This window comes from Tetrao urogallus (assembly GCF_951394365.1).
Source record: "Tetrao urogallus genome assembly, chromosome: 11".
Lineage (NCBI taxonomy): Eukaryota > Metazoa > Chordata > Aves > Galliformes > Phasianidae > Tetrao > Tetrao urogallus.
The window spans coordinates 9,928,963-9,953,667 of NC_136824.1; the positions used below are offsets into that span (position 1 = coordinate 9,928,963).

The window sequence follows — 24,705 nt, forward strand, 5'->3', positions numbered from 1 at the left end:
CACTTCTTTATGGGTTGATTGAGAATAGAAATTTCCACACCATTCTCCCTTTAATGTGACCACAATGGGCAGTTATAATTTGTCCATTTATGTAAAAAGAATAAATTAGCAAACTAGCCACCATAAACTGTTAGTATATCCACATTTGCTGACATGTTTATTGTAATTTGCAGTATGCTTGATGTTGATTTTCAAAAATGTTCCATTTTCTTTTTTGAGAATGTGAGTTATAAATTCATGAATCACAGAAAGCAGGACTGTAATAGAACTTAAAAGTTGAAAGCACTACACAGCACTCCTCTGTGTCTCTCTTAAAAGAACAAAACCAACACCAAAAAACACAGGAGGATGAAATTTTTCAGTTTGATTAAAAGTCTGAAACCTTGTATGCATTTTACAGCTAAACAAAAGGGTCTTGAGTGCCTCTCCGTATCGAACTGAAGGCAGCTAATGAACATGTCGTCAAGTGTCTTGAGAAAATCTAAATACGGACAAATACTCAACGTTCAGTGCACCACTCAGAACACTGCACAGAATCTCAGAAAAGAAGTCCAGTATTTTGTCTAAAGACGTGTTTTTAACATTTTGTTTTAGTGGTATGGATTTCAAAGGAAAGACCTTACCTCCAAAAAACACATCTAGGAATTAAAAGTGGCCCCTAATGAACAAACAAAGGGAGTAAAAAAAAAAAAAGAACTAAAGAAAAAGGAAAAAAAAAAACAAAAAACAAAAAACAAACCCCAAACCGGAGAAGTGTTTGCAACCATAAAAGTAGAGTTCCAAATATCATTCCTCTTACAACATGTTTCCTGAAAATAGGCTGTGGAGCACAAAAGTCAGTTCTGGAAACATTAGAACTATGAAACTAAGTCCAGTAGTCGGCACTTTCAAAAATAAATAAAAACATCAGGCAACAACTGTATGCTAATTGCATTTAAGAAATGAAAGACCACCTACATAGGGGGAAAAAACGATCTCATTAGGGGAGCTAAAGCAGATAGTTGAGATTCGGATTCTGTTAATGAAGCCCCTTAGGCTTACATGAAAAAGCTTACAAAATCGCTGCCTTTTTGTTAGTGATGGAACAGCGCACAGGATGTGTACAGCCATCTCATGTCCACCGACTCAAGTGCGCTGCAGTTACGTCCACGCGCATCTCTTGGCATTGGCCTCACAGTTTGATTTTGCCCTGTTCAGAGGATCTGAAGAGACTTTTCTTGTTGGGTGCGCTCATTCAACACATGGAGAAAGGAGGCTGCCAAGAGCTGGTTGTGCAAGGCCTCTTGTGCACTAGTTTTGTGTAACACTAATAAATCTCACAAATCATTGTTTTTCTTGTCTGTGAAGTTGTGTTTACCCAGCTGACACAGGTCATAGAATTCATCTTCAGACAAGAAATTTTAATTTATTGTGACTAACTATGCAGCAAATTATTTTCGTAGTATGGACAGTTCTGTGGTGGAAAAGAATTTCGGATAGAGTATTCAGGCAGCCTGTGAGTCAGAGAAGCAGCTTCAGAACTGCTTTTCCAATAGTCCCCAGCAAGTCCCAGCCCTGCCTGTCCAGCCATGTGGAGCTGCTGGCTCGGTGGTCCTCATCCTGCTTTCTCAGCCTTTGAGGCTGAGCTCGGCCATTTGATCTGTGCCCCTAACAAGGGCTCACCACAAAGTGGCTTTGGAGGGCAGCACCCTGAAATCTCGTAGTCAAGGAAGTTGAATATTTTATGAATTTTAGGCAAGACAATAAATAGTGGAATTTTTCAGCAACAATAGTGAGAGGCCTCTAAGTCTGACTTCTGGAGCCGCTTACACTGGCCATCCTATTCCCTCTAGAGGAAGTATTGAAAATCAGTTCTGACAGTGCCCCGCTCTCTCCCCATTGGCCATCATCAGATTATAGATCTTCAGAAACAAAAGGCCCAGGCTTCCTCTCATTCTCTCAGAAGGCCTTCTGAAATGGAAAAAAATAAAATAAAATAGGGAAGGTCTTGTGAAAGCGCATCATCTGTTCTGCTGCTGCTACACTTGGATGTGCTCTACACAGAATTACACAGGAATGTAACTGAACGTATCTTTACAGGGTGCAGGCCTGCCTGTAACAGACTTAAAGCAGCTCAGGAGGTATGTCTCCATTGATCATTAACTCTTTGTTCCCCAATATTTCCATTCATAGTATTTGGCTCTGATTAAGTTCATGATTCAACTGTGGAGCATTAACTTTTTCAGGCAGAAGTTCTGCAGAGGCCTTTCTACACTCTTTGGGGTCTGACTTTAGCTTCTGTTTCTTGTTTGACCTTGTAAGTCAGCTATGAAAATTAGAGTTGAATGTTTTTAATATTGTAAATTGAGGTTTAGACCTTCAAAATATATATATATTTCTGCAGCTGCTGTTGCTGCTTAAAAGTGGCTCTCTGAATCCTTCCTCAGGGATAGGGTCTCCTAAGACCTTTGTACAGTGAAGAATTAAGACAGATGCCTGGACAAGAAGGGAATGGTTACAACAAAGGATGGATGTTCACTGGGAGAAAAACAATGGAAAACTCTTCAGCATTTAATTATTAAATTCTATTGCTATTGCTGTTTAATCGGTGGAAAGACACACACAAAATCCCCTTTGAATTCAGAGCAGCTCAGCCAACCTTAGATATGTGTATGACATGTAAGGGACAGGTAAGAAGCTGGAAAATTAAAAATACACAAAAACCCGAACATTTAAAAAATCCTCCATTATATGAAATCTGGCAAAAAGAAGGCCTTCCGTAATTATTGGGTACTGCAATAAGAGTTTCACACAAACCTGCTTCAGTGTAACTTGAAAAATGAATTTGAGTTTAAAAAAAAAATACAACCACATTTGGCTTGGTCGTTGGCTAATAGAGCATATTCTACTCCCATCCCAAATCACACGCAGCTTGGTTGGAAAGAAGACAGCTGCTTGGGCACTAGTGTGCTTCAGTTTGAAGTACATCTAATCTTTATTGAGTTATTTGAGCCTTGTGTGCCAAGTGCAGAAAGGCATGCTTTTGTGGGGAGAGAATTTCTTTCTTCTTTTAATATTAATGTGTGATTTTGGCCAACGGAGTAGAGCTTAGGAGACAATAGCAATTCTCTAAATGCATTGGAGTTAAAATCCAATAAATATACCAAATGCTTTAGTATAAATCCTCATCTAGTTTGTTGCTTCTGCATGAACCACTGCCACTGGAAATGGATTTCAAACGTTTTATTTGTCTGTTAATTCTGAAAGCTTCTTAGTGTCTTCTCACTTACTCTTTTTGTTGTTTTTTTCCGCACTCTTTTGCAGTTTTTCCATTAGTAATCTTTCACATACCATAAATTTGGAATGCGTTCCTTAACAGCATATGAGATTCTGGGTAAGGCAGTCTTACATGTAAGCTCATGCTCTGTGTTACCCTACAGAATGAACTGGTTGCTAGGGCGGATGGGCTGGGGTCGAAGCCAGGTTCTGCTGAACTCAGTGTTGCAGAGACCAAAGGGTTCCAGGAAACGTTCCTTTACGGGCCTTCCTGGTAGGAGTGGACGACCTGAGGGGAAAAAAATCTGCCCTGAGAGCACCAGTTCCCAGGGTATCATTTACAGCACGGTCCTCCCATCTTAGAATGAGCAATGCAGTCATGTGAGACAGCTTGCAGAGGTGTGAGGTACTGCTGATAGGGCGGTGGAAGATTCCTTTCCTTAGTAATTGCGGTGCTGTTATCACAGGCTGTGATGTGGAATGTACACAGGATGTGTAACCTGTTATCACAGGCTGTGATTCTGATTGCAGAATCCTGTTAACTAGTTTTGATACAAGTTCCAAACCAGAGGGCAAATTATAAGACAGATGATCAAGAATGCCATTCAACTTTTGCCTTCCATTTATGTGATACGGTTTTTATGCAGCAGAAAGCCCAGCGGGGCTGGAAGAGCTGCAGTAGTGCGTATGTGACAGCAGTACTGATTGGCAGTGCTTACAGGGAGCACTTCTCAGCCAGTTTCATATCCCCTCATCCTGCTTTCTGCACTGCAGCCACGGTGTGAACAAGTGACTTGTCCACAGCAAGGCTCCCCTCTCAAAATTAGCATTTAAAATCTAATATAATATGCTGCAAGACTCGCAGGTTTAGTGACGTTAAGCTTTCCTGCTCTGGCTTTAATGCTGTTGCTGCAGCATTAAGTTATTTCATAGAGCTCTTTCCTCTTGCTGAAGCACAATAGTCCCAAGAATCAGGAAGAACTACTTCAGTCCTATCCACAACAGGAATGTTTTGCATGGTGTCTCTTTTTAGAACAAGGTCTTGTGAATATTGTTCAGTGCATGTATGGCTGTGTCTGGTTGGGCCTGAGCACACAAACAACTTCTAAGTTAGCTGAAAACACAAACCTTCTTTTGACTGAAATTGTAGCACAGCAGTTGCTCTGACCTCTCAAGATGTTATGAAAGGGGCACATGGACTCAGGGATTTCAGAGGATTATAGAGTAAGTGCGCAGCAGTTACTAACGTGAAAGCTGACATTCAGATCGTGTTCATTTAGAAACTAATGTTCCTGAAGGTGTTATGCAAATAATTGCTTTATATTACTTTCTAAGCTAGTTTTATGCGTTTGTGTACAGAGCAAGTCCCAGGGAGCTAATGTCAAATAGACAGTCGTGATCCACTCCCATCAAGTCATCATCAAGGACAGCAAAGTTACTCTTCTATTTGAGGTCACGAGTATATCCCTACATACAAGATAATGGAGTCAGCAAATGCTGAGATGAAGAAGTACGTGTCAATGGGATTAAGATAATACAGAGTATTAATATGGCACCAGGCAGTGTTGCTGCAGTTGGATGTTTGACAGTGTCTTTATTCCAAATTCTTTTTGGAAAGGCTTAGGGCCCATTTACTGCACAGTAAGATTAAACTCATGATTGAATGAATTACAGTCAGACGTTACAATAAAAGAAATCACACTCCAGTGATAATCATGGCTTGTGCTAGTAGTATGAGTCACCTCTACATCCGTTCTCTGATGCTGGATTTTATCTGTTTTCCAGGTGTTATTTTTTATTTTGAAGTGGTATTATTTTATATAATTTTATTTTTAACTGCAAAAGAGATATAGGTAGAAAAAGTGATTTAAAATACAGATCTGGAAAGCCTTAACATGCTCAGTTGTTGCTGCTTTATGTGCAGAAATTCTCATTTGAAATTGTTTTGCTTTGCTCTGAGAAAAGCTACCGAAGTTCTTGCTGCTGACTTTACACATCGTTGACGTTTCATTCTTACGCTTTTTTTTTCTTGTAAAACAATTATATTTTAAAAAAGTATTCAAAGGTTTTAAAAGCAAATAACAATAAAACAGACATGGATTCATTCAATTTTTTGTTTAAAAATTGTTTTTATTAATTGCAGATTACAGCAAAATTATGGTAAAAACATTGAAGCAATTAAAAGAGAAAGGAAAGAAATGAATCAGAAGTTCGGAAGGTTCGTTTTTTACTCTTTTACATTGTGCCAGTTTTCTGCTTTCCTCTTCTTTGTTTAAGAATTGTTTAAATGAGAATATAATTTATACAATTCACAGAAATGCACTGCAGCCCATAAACTTGCCCACATGTTTTTGGGAAGCTACCATGACAGTGTGTGACATTCTCAAGAAATAGAAAAGAATCTAAAATATCTTTGTTCTTCTCATACAGTGGTTAGAGCTTCCATTAATACAGCTGAAGCTCAATTCAAGTGCATTACTGAATGAATTGGTATGCACTGTGTTGTACGCCGTTTCCATGAGAGGATAATGAGGAGGAACTCACTCAAACGAAGGATGGTATTTATTAAGACAGGTGGTCGTAAAGCCATGGCTTTATTTTTCCTCGAAATCTCTCTGTTAACTAGGAATTTCTTGAAGATGTTTACCAATAGTTATTTCATTTTTGGAGTCTTACGTTTACAGCTTTGGTTGCAAGCACAGCACATCTGCTGTACATTACAAACGGACTACAAGATATTACATTTCCATTGATAGTGTTAGCAATGTTTAGAGAGTAAACCTTTCTGTAATTCTAGCTCCTGTTCTTTACTGTCTCCCTTATCCCTTGCCTTCCTCTTCTCAACTGCATCCTTTGAACTGTCTTCCCTCTAAATCCCATCTCTTCATTTCTTCCCTTTGTGCCCATACCCTGTCCTTTTCTCTCAAGTGCTTGATTTGCTTGATCTACAGCGTTCTCTGTTCCACTCTTCCTGGTTGTCAGAATACAAAAATCTTCTTTAGTGATACTATTGCCATTACATGTCCCCTTGAGATTCCTGAAAAGATCTGGCTGTCTGCGTTGGCTCTTGTTCATCTGCTGTGCTCAGATTTGGCAGAGTCCTCTCACAGAATTAGTAGCCTCTAAGAATTCATTTTTGGCCTGACTTAGTGTGGGTAATGTACAGATGATCTCTTTTGAGAGATCTCTAATATGATGCAGACTTCTGGACATTCACATGTGCTTAGCATCATAAAAACATGCACATGTTATGACTTTTATGGCTGAAAGGGTTACGACACGAGCAAAACTTCAGCATTTTCATTGTAGACAGCAGAGAAGTGCCAGTTAGTGTGCTGTGAAACAGGGTACAGGAAGCTGATCTTCTGGTTGGAAGCAGAGGTAGATCTCAATGTACATCACCTCTCTGTGTGACCACTGTAATTTCTCCTAGTGAGAAGGGCAATGAACTGTGGGTATTACGCTTCCAGTGATTTGTGGTTGCAACCTGGAGCCTGTCAGGAGCTTCTTTAGGCACAGCATGAATTGAAGGAAAGTGCAGTTTGTAGCTGTATTTAATCCTCCACAGCTTGAAAATGCAAATTCATCGACCTTGTAAACGCAGCTAGGACTGAACAATGAGTGTGTGGTACTTGGACAACTCACAGCCAACCTTTACTTTGTTCTTTGTTCACTGATTTGGTAAGGCGAGCGTGCTGTCTTGTTGGATGGGTCACAGACAGCATTCTCACTGAAACATTCATCAGTCACCCTTACATCAAGGTACAGAAGAACGATAGCTAGAAGTTAAGGTTTCCTGCTTAACATAAAGTGTTCCCAATGTTTTATTTGGCCCGCAGGTTCCCTTCCAATATTGTCATTAATTGCAAGACTAATAATTGTATCTGAGACTAGCATGAAACATGGCATGTGCAGCAAGGCCCATCCGTTTTTGTTGTTCTTAATTCATCAGGTTGATCGTCCGTTTTCATAGGATTCCAGAAACAACATCTAGCCACTGATGTAAGCACTGAGCAGCCCTGCACACATGGCAAGGCTCCTGCCCTTCAGGAGAACAGTTCAGTGCTCTACTTGGTCTTACTTTTATGGCAGAAAAAGAAAAAGAAAAGATCTGTTGTAATAAACAATCATCACTTTTTCAAGTACAGTGTGTCAATAGATTTTGGTAAATTAGCATTTACACTGAAAATATTTTAATATTGGGAAAAATAGATTTTGTAATCAGTGTTCCTGATTAATTCCTTCTTCAGAAATATATTCTGATAATAGCAACTACTCATAATAAAACCCAGAAAAGGCTTTCATTTATTGTGGCGTGGGAAGTCCTGCCAGTTATAAATGCTCTACATAGTTTCTTTACAATTTTTATGTTCTTTAGGCCTCAACAAAAACCAAAGCTCCTCTTCCAGGTTTGGTAGCAAAGAGACCATTATTCTCCAGCGCTAATCTTTGGCCATCATTTTGGTAATAAGCTTTTTTAACATTTTTTAGGAAAGTATTCAGCTTGTCAGTAGGCACCATTGACACAGTGCAGCCGCCCCATCCAGCTCCAGTCAGACGTGACCCGACGGCCCCAAATTGCCTGAAACAAAATAATAGGAAAAATAATGAAAAATAGACCAGAAGGGGGCAATTTGTCACATATAAAATTCCTATAGAAAATTAGTGAATGCTGAACTCAAAAAATACATCAGTGTCGTCTGACTTGCTGAAGTTCACTTGGTTGCACATGATAGTCCAGCAATCTGTAATTACCATTTTGGACAAAAAAATTCTAACCCTTTAAACTGCAATGTAGTCATTTCTGTCAGTTCTGAGTCATCCTCTTTTGCAGTGCTTCAACATCAGCTGTTCTAAGGATCACAGCATAGCTGAGATGAAGAAAGCAGGGGAAGAAAAAGGGATTTTGCTAGCAAAATTCATAAGGCATCAGAAGTGAAAACAGAAATACATGACAAAAATAACAAAAGAGGGTTCACAAGCTAATTGCACAGGATGTAGGCATGCAAGCCATTTTCTAATGTGGCAAAGACAAATAGCTCTATTCTTCCAGGACAGATCTAAAACATGCTGAAGATTCACAGGCTTCTTCCGCAGAATGACTGAGAGGGCCAGTCAAGAAAAGGAGAGTTCAGAAACTCCTCAGAAATCATACGCAGAGTCAAACAGCTGTCAAAGCTGAAAGGACTGGGATAGGTATCCATCTTTAGAGGAACCACGTGAACTTAACAGATTTACAGCAGTAAAGGTAAAATAAGAATATATTGTCAAAAAGGAGAAGAAAAATGTCCTTAATAAGGAGGATGAAGAGAGGGAACAATGACAAATAAAACACTGGAAATATAAACCATTCCCAGCCTCATACAAGCCTGCTAGAAATGTCCTGCAGCAAATCCCGTGCCATCACTGTGCAACATTCAGATGCCACCTCATTAGAATTTAGACTAATTACTTTCGTTAGTTTGCTGACCTGTGCTGCTTATCTTTAGTTAGATTCAAAAAAAGTAGAAAATACCACATGGCCTTTGGGACGTTTCTAACACAGTCAGAACAGGATGGTTCAGAAAAGTCATTCAAAATCTTTATTCTCATGGGAGGTCTAATCTGATTTGCAAACAAGTATTTGTGATATGATTCTAAGATCCATGCTTGTGTGAGCCTTCCTGGCCCTAGAATTGGTTTTAGGAGAGTGAGCATCATGTGAACAATGTATTAGAAAATGACAGCTCATTCCAAATAGGCTGTACTGATTTTTTGTATGTGCGTTTTATGTTAAATGAATGTGGTATACTGCTGGGTTAGTAGAAGTTTAGGTCATATTTCAAGCAAGTACTTGCATATGTGTTTCATTCTAAACATGCTTACATATCTTCCTGAATAGAAACACTTTCTTCAGTGTGTCTGTGTGGTGCCACCCTGCATATTGACTCGATTTTATGTTCCTTCTTTATTTCCTGTTGGTGTTTTATTTTTCTTATTATTCCTGTAAGCCACTCATTCTCTGATGCAATTTTTTGTAGTTTATGGTCCATGGAGCAACCTCCTAAAATGAGCAGGATCCAATCCAGTCTCAATTGCAATCAATAGGGAAATTCCCATTGACTTTGTAAAGCCCAATCCTCTTTTCAAAGCGGTAAATCAGCTGTCTGTATTCATTCTGTCTGTTACCTCAGTCAGAACGTTGTATTTCAGATGGTGTCTGGCTTTTATTTTGGTGGGCAACTGAAATCCCTTCAGAATTGTTCTGAACCTTTCATTGATTTCATAATTCTCTGTGGTCATGATCATGCCTCATTTTTACTGAGTCATTTTAAAATACTCAGTTGAAATAAAGCATTATGTAGGCAGAAAATACGCCTGTTTCAGAGCTGAAGTCACTGTGTTTCGAAATACTGTGGCTACCGGTTTCAAATGTGATGTGATCTGATGCTGAGGGCGTAACGCTGAGGGGCTCGGCACTCTGATACCTGGATGTCGGGCACCTGGGATGAGCAGAGGTCAGCATCTGATTCTGCACACTGGGGAGCAGTGCACGGGAATCACCTGTGCCAAACATGAGAAAGTGAAGTCTGAAACTGCCTCTTCCACTGAGTCTCGCTCAGCTCAGTCCTGTGTTAGGCTCTGCTGGTAAAGCAGGATTCATAGCCGCACATTCTTTTCTTGTGCACCAGCATTTAAAGTATGCATTTATGAAGAAAGGAGCAGTAAGAGCAAACAGTGACTCTTCCAACAATAATCTTGTGGATGGAGCACTCACCCACACAGAGGGTGACGTGGATTTAAGATGTGGGAAAGTACCCAATGCACTGCCTGGACTATAGGGCAGTCACAAGGACAAGTAGTGGGGAGTGAGAAGAAGCACGTAAAGAAAGGCCATGGATGTCAGTCATCCGGTGCTGGGGGCACTCAGCTGAGTCCTTTGCTTCTTGAAGAGTTCATCTACCTTGCTCCAGTGCTCTCTGATTAAAGAGAGAACTGTGTGCATATGAGGGTGAAAACAAATGCTATAGCAAGTGCGAGATGAGTAAGAATGGAAGTCACACAGTTTGGGATATAGCAGCAATAGGTAAAACACAGAAGTAACTCATTTTAAAAACAGTTCTGTTGAGAGAGCTGAAAAACACTGAGCAATGTTGTTAATTCAAAATGCTCGCATTTGTGAACCAGCTATTTAGAAAGCATGGAGTTAACGCGATGGGATTTCAGTATTAATTTAGGGGTGATGTGGTGTGTACTTGTTTTGTAGCTCAGTGTGCATTTGAATAACATCTTAAAGTTCTGTTGTTTTTTTTTTTGTCTCTGAAAGTGCTGCAGACATGTTGGGTTTTTTTGTTAGTTGATCTTTCAAATTGTATCATAGCTCCAGACTTAAGAAAATAATGCACCTGGATATAACCTAAGAACTGTACCATTTAAAAAGTGATCATAGAGATTTGGCCATCTTCCACTGGAAGAGGCGTGGCAGGTAACAAAAATTATCAGCTTTTATACCTCCAAAAGATGGAGAATAGGGGAATGAAAGTTATTTCCAATATTCAAACAGTCCGGGAAAAAGGACCTAAGGAATTTGCGAGCTCAGTTTCAGCTTTTTGTCCCTTAACTGTTTAGTAAACCACCTGTGTTTTAAAAGGCCAACAGGTAAAGCAGCTATTAATAGCACGAGAGAGGTGAGACAAAGTACAAATCTTCTGTCTTCACGAAGAATAAAATACTGACCCACTGGCGGTTACGCTTTTCAGCACTACAAACCACAGCAAGTATGGATCCCTTTCCTTCTTGGCAGATGTTGTACAGTAAAACATAAAGATCTGGGCAAAACAGAAAACATCTGGATATGCAGATTATTCTTACAGTTTAAACCTTGTAAGGAGAGAGCAGCAGTAGACTTGGGCAATTCTGTGGAATGTATTTTTGGAAGGGCTTTTTAAAGTTACAGGGCAGCTGTATATCATTTGAAGTAAAGAATGTAATTTATGTAGTTGCAGGCCATTCCTGTAGTCACATCAGCCAAGGTTTCCTAGAGTGACTAGATTTTACATGCCTTCATTTTTTAATGCACAACTTGAGAAAAATTGAGCTTTTTTCCCAATACTTTTAAAAATGACATGCTGGCTTAAGCTGCGTGCATCTACAATAGCTATATGCTTTTACAACTCTAATCAGAAAGTCATTATTGAGTACTAAACTTCTAAGAAAGGAGGTATTTCTTAAGGACTATCCATGATGGGATAAGACTGTAAAGAATAAACTAATAATTTATTTGGTTTTTGCAATGAATATAATAAAAAACAGTTGCAATCATTTAAAAAATACCAGTTAGAAATAATTTTTTATTTAATGGCACTCTGCTGTGGCACGCAGCTATGCCCATCACACTAGCCATGGGCACTTCTGTTGATAAGTTAGAAATCTGATGTAACATGGGCACACACATCACTTCTTTCTTTGCTATTTATGTTTTGGTCCATGGAACCGAAACGGTCTGATTAATTTCAATTCAATTTAGTGAAATCCTGACTGCATGCGCCTTTCCTTTTGGTTCTGTGGCTGTCAGTGCTGCTGCCTACAAGCTAGTGGCACAACACTCAAGCTAGGCTGCGGAGTTGTGAAAGCACAGAGCTCAGCACAAATGAGAAACAGAATTTCCATCCCTGTACTGGGATTCGTTCTGCTGTACACTGCTCCAAACATCAGTATTGGCCTATTCCATATAGCACAGGTAACCCCATGCTGTAGTGTAGAACTTGTTAGTTTATACCTACTTGAAATGGTAGGTTTCTCTCAGCATTTCTGAGAACCTGCCCTATTAGAACACCTTAGTGAAGGCACCTGATGTGGCTGGTTACATCTGCAGAGCTCAGCTATCCGGTACCGCTGACCAAGAAATCACTATTGGAAGTTACTGTAACTAACAATAACACAGGGGTTCATTTGTAAGGCTTTTCCTCTGTCTGTGGAGTCGCAGAACAGGCTGCTGATGGCTGGTACCAGGTCTGGACTTTGCAGCCCATGCTTTTCCATGTCTTCAGCTGACTGTGGAGACGCCCTCCCTGAGTAGCTGGGACAGCCATGCTGCAACCGCCTCACTAACGGAGGGACTGTGGGAGCTCGTTCTGTTATGTGACTGCTGTGTGATGTAACAGATTGAACACGGCCTGTGCGCTGCGTACAGGAATGGCTCCCGAGAGAAGGAACAAAAATTATGTTGTTAAATTACTACCAGACTGTCCAATGGCTATCAGGACTTCTGTGTTTTATCACAAAACAGCATATGCATCCCACATGCAAAACAATCTGTGAATGTCCAAAAGTCTTGCATTTGGTTTTTAAGTTTGTGGTTTTTTGGCTTTCCGTTTTGTCTGCCAAATTAATGAGACTAACCTGATGTATTAAGTAATCATCAGTATCATACTGTATCAATTTACAAACCTGGTAAATGGGTATTACAGCTTAATAAATGTGTATGGCTATAAAAGTAAGAATGTATATGGCATGTTGCCTCTTTGTAAAATTCCCATTTTCATTATAAGCCAGACTGATGAGTATTAGTTATATATAATTAATTGCTGGTAAGCAAGTGCTTTTGTAACCTTCATTTTTAAATGGTAAGGTGTTCCTTTTATTGATGTTGAACTGAAGCAGATTCTGTTTTCTCACAGATTTAGAGATTTGGAGAAAAGATAGGATACTTTTATAGCCTCTAATTCTGCACAACAGGGAAACAGCATTCCTTGACCTCAGGCTTGCAAACACTTACGGCACACTACATTTCCTGGAACGGCAGTAACCTCTTAATGCTCTGTCTTAGGGCAGAGTTTCCCAAACTATGTGTGCCCTTCTCCATGGAGAACAGGAAAAGTAAAAGGTGAGCAGAAGTATAGAGGTGGCATCTCCAGGATCTGTGATGAAATGAATGAGAGCAGCAGCTGGGAGAGCTGGCTGGAGCAATGGCAGGGATAAAGTAGCAGGGAGATGGCTTTCCTGGGCAGCTATTTATTCCCGTATGCCCCTGTTAAAGTGATTACCAACCACTGATTTCTTTTCTTTTCACTGAATTTAGATCAAAGTTAGCATAAGTTGTCTGTCCTGTGATTAAACATACCAGAAAAAAAAAAGGGAATTAACTGAAGTGTGTGCATCCTTTTGTGCTGTTGCTGTGATGTGGACGAAATACCATATCAAATGTGAGTACTAAGTATTCATTTTTACTTTCTCTGTTAACACACGATTATACCAGATGTGACTGTAGAATTATGAAAATAATGGCCTGCTTCTTGGGGAGGAGTAAAGAGAGAAGAGAAGGGGCAAATGACAGGGAATGCATTTTAGAGTTGAGAGGTCTGGTTTTACTGCGGCCAAACTGAGTTAGGGAATGCAGTAAATGAATGAGGCTGGGGCAGGGAGGCTGAAGAGCGTGAAGGCTTAGGTGAAGCTGTGTCAGCCACTGCATTGGTAAGCATGCTCATCATTTAAATGGCCAGCCACTTTCCAACCTATCTGGTGCACTAGTTAAGATGTCTTTTCAAGTAAAAAGGAAAAGATGCAGTAGCATCTAACAAGTTATCATTACGATTTCAAAGCAACCTAACAGTTAACTTATGCTCTAGAAGTCCCATGGTGACAGTTCTGAAATGGTTAAGTAATATTGAAAAGTGAGAGAGTTCAAATAAAGCAACTAAGATGATGCTTAAAGAAAACCAGTTATGACTTCTACAAGTTAAAAAAGAATAGCTAACACATTCTAACATAGCACTTGTGATGATGAATCAATCCAAAAGCAAAATCTGTAATAAAGCCATAAACTGCAGCTTTCATCTGAAAGTATTACACAGATGTCAGTAGGGAAACAATTGACCATGTAATGTCCCTGCAGGAGATTAATTTTGTAATAAGAGACAAGAATACTTTCATTTTAAAATTGCAATAGCCAACAACGTCATCTTTTCTCATCATTTCAAACAATATTCTCAACAAGGGATTACTCTTCCTTGTGGTCAGAACTTACAGGCAGATGTCTACCAGCCGATCCAGTTCAGGACAGCTGCATTCATACATTTCCTTGCAGCTGATATAGCTCTGGTTCATTAATTCTCCCAGCAGCTGGATTGCATTGTCAGGTGCTTCGCTGCATATCTTCTTAAATTCCAGCACTCTGGCAGCTTCGCTATACACATGCTTTGCACGCTGGTGTAACTTGAAGGTGGAAACTAAACAGAATGAAAATACAAAGCACCACAGTTATCAATTTTTACTAGCAAAGGAATAATGAAATATAAAAACACAGTAAAAGAATTATTTTTAGAATTAATATTTCATAATCGAACACTCTGTGCTGAAACTCTGCCAAAAGCTTCTGCCAAAACCTCACCCACATCTTTAAAAGCCCAAATAATGTGGTATTTAGATTTCATCAAAATATGATGTGTGTATTTTTCTAGTTTTATGACTTTATGCACATATCAGAAAGAGTGTCATTTGAAAAATATGAGATTCAAACTATAGAGGAGTTACAAGAGCACTGGAGAGTGCCTGGTGCCCTGCAGGCTGCCTGAACCTGCTGCCCTGGGCACTGTGTGCAACTTCTCCAGCCCTAGACTGCATCAATTATTTAACAGTGCAGGCAGACCTTTCCCTTTCCCTTTCCCTTTCCCTTTCCCTTTCCCTTTCCCTTTCCCTTTCCCTTTCCCTTTCCCTTTCCCTTTCCCTTTCCCTTTCCCTTTCCCTTTCCCTTTCCCTTTCCCTTTCCCTTTCCCTTTCCCTTTCCCTTTCCCTTTCCCTTTCCCTTTCCCTTTCCCTTTCCTTTTTTTACTGAGACGAATTGAAATGGCATTATTCATTCTTCCTGGTGCCTAGGTAAGGAAACCCTCTCTAATTTCCACAGTGCAGTCTCACCTCGACTGCAGATAATGCTGTGTTAATGGTATGCTGAAAGAAGCAGGTGCTTTCAGTTTGATTTTGAGGGTTTATTTTCGGTATGTTACCAGTGTCCAGTGTCAGTGCTGCCTGTGTAGACATAAAAAGAGAGGCCCAAACAAGTCCCTCTTAGCACCGACCTAAGATCAAAGGCTGGTGCAAAGACTTTGGCTAACATTTTGTAATCATGCCATGAAAAATGGAGCAGTTCCTCTGGGATGGGTGGGAGGGAGCTCAAACCTGTGTGGCCATCGAGGCAGGGACCCCTGCCAAGCCTGGACAGTGGGGCGCAGTAAAGGGAATGTCTGTGGTTAAAAGCCCATCAAACTGCTGTGACTTAGAGGAGGGTTAGGCTGTTGTAGGTCATTATTTTTCCTCACTCAGTACCTTTCTGTTTATTTTAATACCATGGACTTGTAACTGCTACTGAAGAAGTACTACAGAAGCATGTATGACAACTGATGATAAAATTGCTTTACTTGAGCTTTTGGGGTTGTAAGTGCTAGGTAAGTGAACGTAAGTCTTTACTTGGAACACCTGCTGTAGTATGTTTCATCACTGTAGCTCAAGCACCTCAGAGTATCCCTCAGTTTGGTTCTACACGTCAGTTCTCATCCAGAACAAAGACCCTTTCCTGCTATTGGTTTCTGGTGCCTCTCACTGTTTAAGATGGCTGATGAAACACTCCAGCAGAGGAAAAAGGGCAAACAGAGACAAACAAGCCCTAGATTTGGAACTTGCCTTCTGACCTGGACACATGCAGTTCCTGTTGGGTTGTTCTGTGGAGACAGTCATTCCGGAACCACTTCAGTGATTGCGGCAATCAACATTTGCAATTGCACACTCAAGTCTTCCTTGATAGATTGAAAATAATATTCTGTCCAGTGTGAAGACTTTCATATGTGCTCTCCAGATTGCATCCCTTACTAAAACTTAACAGTGTCTGTATAACCTCTTTTTATCTTTCCAGAGTAAGTGTAATTCACAACTGTAAATGCTGAAAATACAGTGCTGAGAGGGACATAAATAGTCTAAAATGATGGAGAAATATTGGACACAGGAGTTTTCTGCTACTGGTCATAATGCTTCCAGTGCTATGTATTTTGTAACTCAATACAGCCTGCTACTGAGAAACGCTCTGATGCTGCCTTTTGAGTAGGCCTCCAACTGCATTTCTCAGAATGAACAGAATAGAACTGAAACGGCAAAATTGCGTGCCCCAGGAAACGTCTTCTTGTGAGTATCACGGGGGAAAGGTGTGTTCTCTTTTCCTGCTCAGAGGTGTGTTTCACCCCACTGTGCTTTGTTACTGCTGGAGTTGCTCGCGCTGTGTTCTGTGGGGCATGCTTTGGTGTTTGCTCTGTTAGAGAAAGGCTGCTTGGCATTTTTTAAGGATGGTGTCTCTTTAAATATGCTTTTCTTATAAGCCATTGTTTTAGAGCAAGGAGATTTCTAAATGTGCATTCATTTAGGGAATATCTAAAGTTGCGTGAGAGATTGCCATAGCTCACACTCTCTTGTAAATCACCATTGAACAGTAGTAACCCAAAGAATGAACTGAAAACGTGTCTGTTTTCAATTGTAAGGCAAGAGACTTGCCAAAAGCTGTGATTGATTCAGAGACCACCCTTTGGTAGAGCAATGTTCTACTGGCCAGATTACCTTTAAAATCTCTGCGGCTGTGTTGTGCTGGTCGTGTTACGAATTGGAGCTGCAGTGGGCACCGTGTGCTGGCGGTGTGCCGGAGGTCTGAGCTGCATCCTGGGCGTGGGGGAGACTCAGTGGGTGTAGGGGAGAAGTTGCTGCCTCGACACTGGCTTTCTCTCAGTGCGAGCGCAATCCTGGCAAGCGGTTCTCAAATGAGAAAGAGTGGCTGTGTGCTATTTTCAGACTTGTCCTTTGTGGAGATTTACAGAATTAGTATTGGGTAAAGTCTGCTATCGTTATGTTAGCTGATGGTTGTTTACAGACAGCGTTTTATTTCAGAAAACAATGTTTGTGTTTGGAACAGGTTTAGTATAGTTTGCTTTTCTCTCTGGCAGAATATTTGCTGTTCAGGTAGAATTTTCTTCAGGACAGCAAACACCTCTGTTCTCTGCAAGTCCTATTCTAAAGCAATGAAACAATTTGCATACTTTCAGCTATCAACACCAAATGCTTCTGGTGATAGAGAAACTCTGGATCTCTTCTGTTTGGATGGGCAGTCCAACAAACCATCTCCATATAATAAAAGATAGCACAACACACATTATTTCCAGAAATTACATCTATATTTGAATCTTCTTGCTTGCATCACTGCCTGTACGTCAGACCCACCTAAGCGAATTGATAGGCCATGCCAAGGAGCTGTGGAACCCATGATTTTAGAAGGCTGTGGGAGCTGATCAGAATCTGTGTGCTTCATGGGAAAAGTACCACATCTTTTACAATTAAAATAAATCTCCTAAGTCACATTCTGTCACGGTTAAAAGAAAACTTAAGTATGCAAAAATGATTAGTTTATATCTGAGCTAGGCCTGCAGGGCCTATGCAGAAGAGAAACTGAAGCCCTAGAAGTAAAGCATGCAGTGTTACGCAGGACTGGCTTATAAGATCTTGTCCTCTTGGGCTCAAAGGACAGCAATAAAGCAGGGTTTAGGGAACCAGTGCCAGATTCTTAAAAGCATTTGGGTCCTTAAATCTATTATTGTTTATGGAAATCAGGTACTTAACCTAACTAAAAATATACATACATTTTCCTAATACAGAAAAGTATAATGTCCTGGTTTCTCCACTTAATTTCCAAATGAGGGGTGCAGACATCCTCAGCTCGCTCTCCTAACAGTGGAAGGGGCAGCCTGCAGAAATGTTTGTCCCACCTGAGGCCTGACTTGCCCTCTGATACCCATTTCTCCAGTGAATGGAGAGGAATGTAAAATCCCTGCTGCAGTGACATTATGCCACGCTGGCATGAGAGCAATTGTCCAGCACATGTCTAGAGTAATGCTTCTCCCATAAAAGGATCTGTGCAGTATCCAGTTCTGATGTTTTATTTGTTTAAAATGATGTAGCACCATTTGCACTGATGGAGATTTGTATCAGCGAGGGATCCAGCCTCTGACTGGAAACATGCTGTCAAAAGCTGTTTGTTGAAAATCACCATGTATTTTCTCTCTGCTGCTTTCTGTGTCGCTCACTGCCATGCAACAGAGAGCTGTTTGATTTTAGACCTAGGCATGCTGGCACGATCAGAATCTTGGGGTCCTTTTTGTCTCTTTCAGAAGAGACAATATAGAGATTGATTTATTTTGTATGATATCAGCTGCACACCTAAAAAACATTTCTTGTGGACTGAAGTGAAGGTGAGCTATGTTGTTTATGGATTGGAACACATGTAGCTCAGAGAACATAAACGCAAGAAGTCAAAATAAGCCCAATTGTAAAGTTTTTAGCACATTTCACCTGCAGTCACTGTCACTAACCCACCTTCAGGTCATTGCTCCACTAATTGCATTTCTACAAAAAAAAGCAGACGTGGTCCTCAAGGAATCTCATCCACTGTTAACTGCTTTGTGTTACCACTCCACTTCTGTTTTTTAGAATGTCAGAGCTCTTGATGACCCTCTGTGTACTCCGTGCACCTCCGCTTGCTCCTCTACAGAGGACCTATGAGCAGCTAGATGCAGTTCCCTTACAGCCACTAAATGCCCTTGAAGGAAGCAGTGACATTTTCCAGTGCAATAATGTTTCACACTGCAGGGAGAACCTTGACATTTGTTAAGAGACAACTGACTAATGTTAATGGAAGTTTGTCCAAAATCCATATACAGTCTCTTAAACAAAAATCCTGGGCTATTTGTCCCAAGCAAATGTTAGTTAAATGTAAGAGAAAACTTTACTGTGCATTTGCAACTGTACGGTCATATTTTTTGTTTTAACTTAATGAAAACTGTGTAAACCTGTACTCTCCACTTAAATGGATTTTTTTTCTTTATAATTAAACACTGTGGCTTCCCAGCAACTCACATTATTTGCTGTAACTTCAACTTCAGCAGATTCCTTTCTTTAGGGGCTTCCTGTACAATTCTGTCTGACCTTTAGCAAAAGACCAGCCTCTTCAGGCTGTGTATTTTTTTCTAGCTGCTTTGGCAGCTTCTTACAATCTGCTTCACTGTAGATTAATGAGCTACACATGGCTGATGGAACTGTTAGAAATTTACAACGGGAAAAATTCACCAATACAAAATCATGTAGGGGACAGTTTCTACCAGCGTTACTCACATGGAACAGCACCTTTCTCTGTTAGGCTTCCTGCTGATTGAACATGAAGAGGGTGAACGTTTCTGGCTCATAATGTACATAAGAAAATGCTGCCAGATGGCTTTAATTTGAGCCAGATTGTGAACCCCCTCCTCAAAGTGGGGAACAGTTATTCTGCTGGGACTGCTCAAATAACTGTTTGTAATCTGGCTCTCTGAAAATAAACCAAAGGACCAGTCATTGCTGGATTCAGTGACCCATTTAGCAGACACCTGCTCTAAGAGAACAGTAACTACCAGCTGAAAGTAATTCTCCAGGGAAATGCGAGCCTTAGCAAAACTGTTGCAATTAACCTAGACCATTCATGCCTATGCCTAACCTATGGCCCACCCAAAATGTCTGCTTCTACCTGTATGGGATCTGCCAGGAGCGGCCCATTGCTTGGGGGCTCATCCCAAGCAATCCGTGTCTTTCTGGAAGGAGAATGGTATGTGCTCAATTTCCTCCATGACGTGGATCAGGATGAAGCTGTCACCCCAACCCCCAAGCTGGGAAGCACTCTGAGGTCACCAACGCGGAGATAAATTCTGCTCTTGTAAGACAAGGGCACTCCACTGATGCACAGGCAGAGCTTTACATATTGCTGAGCAGCACATCTGTGTCCACCTTCACATGAAGTCGTGTGTTATTTTCTGCACAAAGAGAGTAAAAATTGTTCTTGCACTGAGATCACCATTAATACAGATGACTTGGCAGTGGGAATGAAATGCTATTCAAACACCACTTGTTGCAACTACGCTAAGGTTTAAGATTCATTGTCTTCCCAGGGGACAAACAAGAGGGCAGTTACACAGCCAAATCTTGATGGTAAACAGATACCTGTTATTCTGATGATGATTTCATTCCCAGATCTAAATATCAAAATTAGATTATGATTTTATATGTGAAAAGGAAAAAAATGTTTTAAAAACAACTGATCTAAGAAGGAAAAAACATCTTATAGTTAAAGGAATACATTATTTTACAAGCAAGTATCCTTTTGTGGTGAGGCTTATAAATACTTCACGTCCCACAATAACCACACACTAAATGTTCTGTGAAGCCTTCAACTCCAAGACAAAATTATGGTATAGCGTATCTTCAAATGTAAGAAATATTATTTGTTCTAGAGATGTTCAGAAGCCGCAAGTGCAATCCACGTGTAAACATTTGGAAGGGGGATTTAAACTCAGGATTGTGAGTTGGCCAAGGAACAGCTGCATGAGGCTTTATAGAGACTATGCAGCACCTGTACCTCTCCAAACCCGGGGAACAAGCGAGCTGCACAGTGAGACCCTGCAGGAATCCTTGAGTACCTTCCTATAAAAGAGATTAGAAGTTGTTGTGCATCCAGCCACAGCTTGAGACTTGCCCAAAGCCTGCCCATATAGTTTTTCTTTGGGATCTGGAGTTCTTCTTTGGTCAGCCTAACATATGTACGGAAGTTTGGGCAAGCACACAGTGTCATGGACAGTGAGGTGGGTTGAGAACTGGCTGACTGGCAGAGCACAGAGGGTCGTTGTTGGTGCTGCAGAGTCCGGTTGGAGGCCTGTAACTAGCAGTGTTCCTCAGGGGTCTGTGCTGGGTCCGGTCTTGTTCAACATCTTCATCAATGACCTTGATGAGGGGATAATGGCCACCCTCAGCAAGTTTGCTGATGATACGAAGTTGGGAGGATTGGCTGACACGCCTGAAGGCTGTGTTGCCATTCAGCAAGACCTGGATAGGCTGGAGAGCTGGGCAGAAAAAAACCGGATGAGGTTTAACAAAAGCAAGTGTAGAGTCTTGCATCTGGGGAGGAATAATTCCATGCACCAGTACAGGTTGGGGGATGACCTGCTGGAGGGGAGCTCTGCGGAAAGGGACCTGGGTGTCCTGGTGGATGACAGGTTGGCCATGAGCCAGCAGTGTGCCCTTGTAGCCAAAAAGGCCAATGGCTTACTGGGGTGCATTAAAAAGAGCGTGTCCAGCAGGTCGAGGGAGGTGATCCTCCCCCTCTACTCTGCCCTGGTGAGGCCTCATCTGGAGCACTGCGTCCAGTTCTGGGCTCCCCAGTACAAAAAAGACAAGGATCTCTTGGAAAGAGTCCAGCGGAGGGCCACAAAGATGGTGAAGGGCCTGGAGCATCTCTCCTATGAGGAAAGGCTGAGTGAACTGGGTCTGTTCAGCCTTGAGAAGAGAAGACTGAGAGGGGACCTGATCCAGGTCTATAAATATCTAAGGTGTGGGGGGCAGAATGGCGAGGCCAGACTGTTTTCAGTGGTGAGTGGAGACAGGACAAGGGGAAACGGCCAGAAACTGCAGCATAGGAAGTTCCGCACAAACATGCGCAAGAACTTCTTTACAGTGAGGTGACGGAGCACTGGAACAGGCTGCCCAGGGAGGTGGTGGAGTCTCCTTCTCTGGAGATGTTCAAGACCTGCCTGGATGCCTACCTGTGCGACCTGGTGTAGGGAACCTGCTTTGGCAGGGGGGTTGGACTCGATGATCTCTGGAGGTCCCTTCCAACCCCTACAATTCTGTGATTCTGTGATTCTGTGATTCTGTCATCACTGGAGGAGCAGATGAAGGAAAGCTGACTTCATGCTAAAGTAACAGATGTAGCACTTTCATATCCTTAAACATGAGATACAGGGTCTGTACAAAACATTAACTCTGGACTTTGAATAATACAAACAAATTAACTCAGTCACAGAGAAAACTCGGAATCCAGTAAATGATTTACCTGGTGTTTCTTATGCAGGTATTTTACATTTAACATTGAAATCCTGTAACAGGAAAGCTAAGGCAACCTTTACAAAGGAAGAAAGGTACCTTTAACTGCTAGGGCTCTTTGTTCACGTTGAGCAAAAGTTCAGTGATATTTAGAAATACTCTGCAGAAATGACATACTGGACTGGTAGGTTTTCTCACATGAAGAAGCGAGGCTTTGTTATTAAAGAACAGTCGGAAAGTAGGGGGGAGATAAGAAAAATATTTTTGTCAAACACCCTCTGGTTTTCCAAAGCCAATGTAAAATGCAATTTGTCCAGTGTGTTAACAAAACACACAACAGTGGATTTAGGTTATTTCTTTGTCTGTCTCGTTTCTTTTTTGTGTATAGTTTTACAGAAATCTCTTATTTAATTTTATATTGTACATGCAAAGAGACTTGCAGCATAACCCACTGTAATTGGCCTTATCAAATGAAATCACGGTCATACAAGTTTAAGAGATTCCATTCAGCAAACATCTGCAAACACTATTCAGAGCCCCAGTATAACATTTCCTTCAGTTTTTCCGTAGCTTTTGTGTTTCAACTTTTTATCCAGACCTTTTTTTCTGAAGGGGTGTGGAAAAACACAATCTGTAAAAAACAATTCAGTTCAACAGAACTGTAGAACTGTGTTTTGTAAACCAGGTGTAGGGATTATAAACCTCTTTGTGAGTTTTGTACACCTTCTTGAAGGGGAGAGTTAGGGCACAGCACAACACGCTCAGAGCTCTGTAGTTTCCCATGAAAACGTTGCCGAGTGCACACACACAGATCAGTCTGTTCTTGTATGTACAGCACAGAGTTAACAGAGCTCTTCCTATGAAGGTAATGAGCTGGGTTAAGACACCGTATTCCATGCCGTACCCCTCTGGCAATGTAATTAGACACTAAGATAATTTTATGCTCCCTCATATCACTGGCTTGCAAAAAAGGTTATAGGTTCAGGACCTGGTTCCTGGTCAATGTATAACATTTACAGTTGTTCCAGATGTGCATATTTTTTAAATATATGCATCAGTATGTATATACATGTTACTGATGTACATGCAAACAAATATATACCTCCCTGAAACCAGTCTTGGCAAGGATATAATTTGGCTGTGGAAAACAGTAGAGGCATTAAAGCCACAGAGTGAAAACAAAAAAGTCTGGGTTATTTAAAATTCATAAAGCAAGAACCTAATCTAAATTGGAAATGACTATGAATGCAAATTAATGATTTCATAAATGCTCTATTATTAGGTACTATTAGCAACCCTACTATATACATCTAAGGCAGTTCTTTCTTTTAGAAGTCATTAGTGCCAATAATCAAAATTATATATAATAACATATAATCATATGCAAGAATATTTGGGAAATACTTTACATAGTAAATTGTTTACCTGCGCCAACATATATCTAGATCTAGATAGGTAGATATGTATATACAGAAACAGGAACTTCTTTCTCAGGAAAGAGTGACCTAGGAGACTTGCATCCTCATATAGGTTTTATGAATTGATAATGTATTTGTCCATTCAAAAACAGAAACAAGTCTCTACCTATGCTAGCCCTGAACACCAGTTCAGAGAGAGCACACAGGACTTATTTGATTGATGCTGTAACCAGCCAAAATGTCTGGTTTTGTTAGAGATTTGGCTTAAAAAGGAAGCCTAACTTAAGACTTTTCTCTTGAATCTATCTAGAAGTGACTCTAAACTAGTACAGACTAATCTAAAATCTAATCTGCTACTTCTTCCATTGTGTACCCATTCTACTATTTAGATTCTCACGATTCTGGAGTATTCTGGCGAGACTTGCACACCACTTATTAATAAAGAGCAATTTTACATAACACAAACACTGTAAAGCAAAGAACAGTATTTCATATATGCTTACCATTCTGCGTGTTTTGACTCAGGATCTGAGAGCGGAGCTCCTCCAGGCTAATTCCCAGGCATTTACAAATTTCCTCTGTGCTGTACGGCTCCGGATGCAATACCTCCTCGACAATGGTCAGCATTTCCTCCAGGCTAACTCCTAGGCTGGCCTGCACATCTTGGAGTCTCCGCATTTTTTTCCAGTCCAAACTTTTTGACTTTGAGAGAAGCTGAAATTTAAAAAATAAAACATGTTGTGCTTCCCAGGTTAAAACTAACACTAAATTGTCCATCAGCAGCTTTAAGACCCGAGTGCTCTTTCAACTTATTAATTGGGAATTATCCATAGCCACTTTCTATCCTTGCACAGTAGATATTTATTTATGAAAGGTCTGTGAGTGAGACATTGTATGATATCAAATCAGTGATTCCTCCTTTTCTATGGATGTCATTACTTCAAACAATTTTTAAAATTTCAAAGCCACATTCAGACTATTGCTTGTACAAATGCTACAGTATTGTAACACTGCAGGTCCCCAAGGAGTCTGTTTCTGCACTGTTATAATTTGTTCTAGCATTGAAGAGTAAGATGCTCCTATAGTTGAACTCGAGGAAGACACTACAAACTGTTCTCATAATAGC

The 24,705-nt window shown here is 40.7% G+C and overlaps 1 protein-coding gene across 1 annotated transcript in view; it reads right to left on the reverse strand.

The window, feature by feature from the left end:
• Positions 1 to 7,629: 7,629 nt before the first annotated feature.
• The window catches only part of GALK2 (galactokinase 2), a gene marked incomplete at both ends in the record, with an annotated part of 47,886 nt that continues 30,810 nt past the window's right edge, over positions 7,630 to 24,705 (reverse strand). The window contains 3 exons of the mRNA XM_079540897.1: positions 7,630 to 7,837; positions 14,261 to 14,462; positions 24,083 to 24,293. Coding sequence (XP_079397023.1) covers positions 7,630 to 7,837; positions 14,261 to 14,462; positions 24,083 to 24,293 — 621 coding nt within the window. The remainder of the gene's footprint in view (positions 7,838 to 14,260; positions 14,463 to 24,082; positions 24,294 to 24,705) is intronic.